This window comes from Mya arenaria, chromosome 12, assembly GCF_026914265.1.
Source record: "Mya arenaria isolate MELC-2E11 chromosome 12, ASM2691426v1".
NCBI classification, from domain to species: domain Eukaryota; kingdom Metazoa; phylum Mollusca; class Bivalvia; order Myida; family Myidae; genus Mya; species Mya arenaria.
The window spans coordinates 35,844,919-35,850,624 of NC_069133.1; the positions used below are offsets into that span (position 1 = coordinate 35,844,919).

General features: G+C 34.9%; 2 protein-coding genes across 2 annotated transcripts; both read right to left on the reverse strand.

The window, feature by feature from the left end:
- Positions 1 to 207: 207 nt before the first annotated feature.
- LOC128210637 (uncharacterized) lies at positions 208 to 1,574 on the reverse strand. Its single transcript, XM_052914989.1, has 3 exons — positions 1,565 to 1,574; positions 920 to 1,049; positions 208 to 649 (listed from the first exon to the last, which is right to left on the reverse strand). Exons 1-3 carry the CDS (start codon positions 1,572 to 1,574, stop codon positions 208 to 210), a joined length of 582 nt encoding a protein of 193 aa, XP_052770949.1.
- A 1,239-nt stretch (positions 1,575 to 2,813) lies between these two features.
- On the reverse strand, positions 2,814 to 5,012 carry LOC128210638 (uncharacterized). The gene is made up of 5 exons (XM_052914990.1): positions 4,905 to 5,012; positions 4,573 to 4,716; positions 3,870 to 4,056; positions 3,458 to 3,654; positions 2,814 to 3,056 (listed from the first exon to the last, which is right to left on the reverse strand). The coding sequence occupies exons 1-5, from the start codon at positions 5,010 to 5,012 to the stop codon at positions 2,814 to 2,816; spliced, it is 879 nt and encodes a 292-aa protein (XP_052770950.1).
- Between the last annotated feature and the right edge of the window lie 694 nt (positions 5,013 to 5,706).

Genomic DNA, 5,706 nt, shown 5'->3' on the forward strand with positions numbered 1-5,706 from the left:
AACATTTACACAAGCGTGTTTAAATATATTAATTCACAATACACAATTTTAATCAACAGAAGAAAATAAAGCTCTGATTAAACATATTTGAATATTGATACATTGTTCATAAAAGTAAAATTCATGTAACGAAATTGCTTTTTGCATTATCTGTTACGCAAGTTGATGAAAGGTACACGCATATATGTCCTTGACATCCCTTATTATCTAGAGATGAGTAATGCTACGTCGAACATCACTTCCCGATCGTCTGACCCCGTGAGCCGCAACGGTTGACGGGGTATTATCGTAATCAGGATTTGGTTCTGAACGCCTGACCATGCCTCCTTCGTCACGCACTAAACCAGCATTGTCATACACCTGTGCATGTGCAGACTGAATATTAGGTCTCGGGGTGGAGTAGGGGCGAGAATAAGGGTATTCATCGTTCATATCTCTGTCAAGCCTGCTTTCTCTTTGGGCACTTCTATCAAACATTGTCATGTCGATCTGATGTTGCTCATCCGCACTATAGACATCAGGTAGATTGGACGGACCGGGAACAGACTCGGGGTTAAAGTGTGCTACCCTGGGAGTTGTCCTGTGCGGAGGAGGAGAATCAGAGCCGCTGTCTTCACTGCCTTGACTGCGAGACCTCTTGTAATCTTTCCTACAAAAAAACGTATGACCATATATCCACCATATCTGAGAGAGCGTCTATCGTATATACATATTAAAATGACTATGATGACAGCTCGATGCCGTTCAAAATATTTCGATTTTTTAAAACATCCGCTATCTTTTCCCACTGGAAGTAATCATCCTATATTATTTCGTATGCGAGTATGCCTAGAAAATTAATTGTATATAAGAACATGAATACGTGGAAATATCATCAATGTAAAACAGTAAAAGACGAAGACATTATACAAAAACATACCTTCTAAGTCTGTAGGCAAAACATCCCACAGCAATTAAAATGACCATGCCAACAGCTGAGGCGACAGCGACTATTACTGTTAGTCTTTGTTCGTCGTCGTCTTCATTTCCACCCTGACTATCTAAATCACCTAAAATCAATAATTACGAACTTCTTAAACAAGCTTATGTCATACAGATTAATGACCAAGAGAAAGAAGTTTCCAGGTGGCAACAAAGCGATGTTTTATAATAATCATGTGTCTCATCCCAGTAACAGGTCATGTGTGTAGAACATAAGCCTAGATCCTCAAGAGGCCCCTTTTGGTACACGGTATTCAATTGGGTTTTAAGGAGTTCCCGTGACTCAAGAGGCTGGTACGCGATACACAGAAGCTCAAAAGATGGCAATATTTGGATTAATATAAAACAACTTTTCAAAAGAATATGTGGTGCTCAATTTGGGTTATAATGAAGATGTATTCGATGCTTAAGAATGGCGAGGGTTTACATCTTCAATGTTAAAGCTATTTTATATGTGAACTTACTACATATACTACATGTCAACAATGATCAGTGTCATGTTTTTCGTTTTTCTGAATTTCAACTACATTTGAGTTCACGCTTCTAAAACGCTGTTTAATGTCATATATATATATAATCATACACGTATACATTTTTCCAGTTAATGATTTAGTTTTGATTAGTTTATTATTTAGGCAGTTAAATTTATGATATATATATATATATATATATATATATATATATATATATATATATATATATATATATATATATATATATCATAAATTTAACTGCCTAAATAATAAACTAATCAAAACTAAATCATTAACTGGAAAAATGTATACGTGTATGATTATATTTCGATTACATATCATTTAAGTGGACTGAACGAACTTTAAAAACAATTTCATATTGTTTTGGCTTATAAATATTAGAACAAGTCATATCTATGAGATCGTCTATTGTATATTTTTATGCTATGGTCTTGTAGTATTGTCACATAAACCCTATTGTACATATAATACATCTTGTTTTTGACAACAACAGAACACGTTAATGTTGTACATATTTCACGGTTTACCTTGATTGTTCTTTCGAGTGGTTGCCCTCTGTGTTACACTAGGTGTTGTTCCACGACGTGTCGTTACTTCGGGGGATAATGGCGCAGTGGTCTCAGTTATCGTAGTGGGAGTAGGAGTAGTCGAATCAAGGCAAACCTCAGCTGTAAATATGAACGATTGCCAATGAATTATTCTTTAATTATGCACATTGTAAACCATGCAATAATTCTAAACATTTACATGCATTCAATAGTATTCCCAATTTTAAACAATGTTAGCGTTAATGCCCTTATATTAAATAATTGCCAATTTCTGGTTGTAATTAAGTCTATTTTTAAGACATTTGACAATAATAATATGAAAGGCGGAAAAAAAGAAAGTTGTTTCAGAAGTTGTAAACATTCTCATACTTACATGTTTTAAATACCCAAGTGTTGGAAATAGGATCGCAAACAAGACAACTGTTTTCTGGATTATAATCGCCTGCTGCGTAACACTGTCCATCAACGAAACAACTTGTAGGCTAAAAAAGAATAATGCACACGGTGTCCAGACAAATCTTGAAGAAAATGTGCATTTTAAGTAATTTTATGCTTTAATTCTCATACATTGAAATGATTGCTTTATTGGGGCACAAATTTGCAAATGCTTTTGGTGTGCGGTCACCAAGTCGGACAAGTGTTTCCGTCGATTTCCCCTACGACATAAGATCCTACTGTCGCGTCAAATTCGTGCAAACGAAAGTAATAAATATACATTTGCATAAATATAACTTGTTTCCTAATCGTTGCAAAATAAATAAGTTTAAACAAAACAATTGTGAATGTTGAGTTAAATATAACGCCTTACGTTGAGAAGGCAGATGTTTCGGCTCGGGTCGCACTCAAAACAAATAGTGTCCTGAACAATGTAAACCAACGAAGAAGACGCGTCGACTCCATTGTTGCTCACTGATATTGTGTAACCGGTAAACGGCGTTGATGCAGGAACTGAACAGACCACGCTTCCAGCAGTGAGAAATGTAGCAGCGGATATCAAAGTGATATTAGTGCTATAAAATGTGTTATCAATCAGCTGGAAATAAAATCATACCAAATGTGAAATTAATGAAAACAAAGGGTTTGCGGCACATTCTTGTACCCTGAACGTCTGGCCATGCCCTCTTTGTCATGCACCAAATATGCATTATGATAAGCTGGTGCTTGTGTAGATTGAATATTAAGTATTGGTGTCGTATACTAATGAGACGTTTCAATATCCGTCTATATTATTATGTATGTTGTATTATCTAATATAACGGTTTTGATTTCATAATTATATATAAGCATTGAACCTTCAACACAGTGACACCTATTAAAAATATCGTTCATTTCTGGAACTATGTTAATCTACTCTTAAAAGTCATTGTTAATCATATTAAAGTATAAAAATATACATCGAGTGATCGCAATAAACTTCGAAAAATCATTACATACCTCAAGCCGTTCTAAGTGACAGCTTAAACTTCCAGTGTTCATGAAATTCTCGCCATACAAAGTGACATCTCGAGAAAAGCTAGAGTTTATGCTTTGTACAGAATACACTTCTTCGGATATTGTAGTTAAAATCGGGATAATAGTAATGGATTTGGAACAATCGCTACCATAAAACCCAGATGTGCAGGTGCAGACGTCTAAATTGAAACATAAAGCATTAATTTCTTGAATAAAGTTTTAAAAAGAGGGTTTCGTTCTTAATCTATTAAGCTTAGGCTAATTTTAAAATAAAGGGGGGAATAGCATTATAATTGTTACAATAACTTGCCATTGTATTATTACTGGATTACATGATAATAGGAACAGTAGTTATTAGGTTGAAGGTATTATATCAAAATGAGTAAATACTTACCATTTGAACATGTTCCTTGGTTACTGCAATCCATTGGGCAAGTTAATGACAACAGATAGTTCACCAAAGAGAAATGTGACGAATACCCTAAATCAGATGCAATAGACGGATCAGATTGAACGGCAAGTTTGCATTCCAATTTAAACAGTTCAACGGATTCATAAACGTAAATGTCTGTATCACTAAACTGCAAAGGAGAGACACAACATTTGTAAGCATGACTAGACAATTTTAAAATATAATACAATAGGGTTATTAGTACTGCGTTTTGATCCGGAATGTCGTAATCGACTTGAGTGCATTCTTGCAGATTCTGATTTCACGAGGCACAAGCCAAGAAATCCAAGAGATTGTCTAGCCATGCTTACAAATGTAAAACATTACTGGTTAGATCACTTAAAAGCCACATGTTTTCATAATAAATGTCATTTTAACGACGCACTATTTTGTTTTATGACGTCATTTTAACATCGAGCAACGATATGTGTTATGAAGTGACGTCACAAGAGTGGAATACGGCCGTATTGCACTGGAGTGGAATACGGACTACCGTATTTTGCGATATGTATTGCGTGTGGATTTATATTTATGATAGGTATATAATAAAAGTAATTATTTGGACACGTTGACGAGTAATCAAAATTACAACACGTACAGTTTAAATAATATACACGTATTTAAGTGATACCATTATTCAACATACCAATATTGCTGTTATACACTGTTCAACTATAGGTAAAGTATCAATGGCAAAATCACAAATATCCCAAAGCTTGCTTGCATTCAAACTACTCTCGCATAGTTGTCTAGCACTTTCTTCTGTGAAGCCTCCGCTCCAACTTGGCAGCTATACATAAACAAAAGTAGACTATCAGCTTTTGAGTATGAGATAAATATATGCCAGACAAGTGTGGATTTGAAAACCAAAAATAGACGTGTGAAATACACACATATAATATAACTCCGAAATAAGGTCAGAAATTACAAACAAATCATGTGACACAGAAGTTGCAAGTTCTTCTTCTAACAACTAGCCTGATTTTCTGTGATGTCAGCCGTATCATTGACACCTGCCTGCCGGCGTGCCCTTCTGTTGACTTGTCCTTCAGATTTTATATCCGAGGTATACTGATTAAGCTCCATTGTAATTTCCTCAAACTTGATTCTATGGCACAGTTCTGAAGGACTGGTGCTGGTACAAGTACTGTTGGTACAGCTACATTCGTCCCAGGACATTTCCGTTTGCCCAGGGTTTGCATTAACTCCATTCAATAACGTTGTGTAAGCTCTAAATATAATACAAATATTAAATTCAACAAAAGTCACATATGCTTTTTTATTGTGTTTTACCAAAACTAACAAAATATTCAAGAATATCTATAATCGCATCGAAAGATGAAAACGAAACGTTTCCATATACTTCCTTAGATGTGTTGCGTTCACACTCATTATTTAATGTACTTAAAAAGGACATTAGCTGATACAAACCTCCACGATGATACAAAGTCTGTGGCAACTATTCTGTTTCGCCATCGTAACATTTCTGTCGCATTGATGGTAATTCCATCCGACATTGTGAAATCATTGTCCATATAGCCATCATACGTTCCACACAATCCTACAACGAGATGATATAATTCATATAAATGCGGCCGTCGATCTGACTGTTATACGTTGATATGACGTCACAAAAACTTCAAAGAAACGATTGTAATTATATTCCTTTAGGGAGATAGTATTTCAACGATATGAAACAAAAGCCATTATTTAAGCCAACATTAATGTTACATTACAAATACAGCTATATTTAATATTAAGTCAAACTGTTCTGATTGAG

Coding starts and splice junctions, on each gene's coding strand:
- LOC128210637 (XM_052914989.1), bottom strand. Junction 650..919: donor TTTGCCTACAGACTTAGAAG/GTATGTTTTTGT, acceptor GTTTTTTTGTAG/GAAAGATTACAAGAGGTCTC.
- LOC128210638 (XM_052914990.1), bottom strand. CDS start 5,012: ATGGAGCTTAATCAGTATACCTCGGATATAAAATCTGAAGGACAAGTC. Junction 4,057..4,572: donor AGTGTATAACAGCAATATTG/GTATGTTGAATA, acceptor TCTCCTTTGCAG/TTTAGTGATACAGACATTTA. Junction 3,057..3,457: donor GTCACTTAGAACGGCTTGAG/GTATGTAATGAT, acceptor TTTTATTTCCAG/CTGATTGATAACACATTTTA.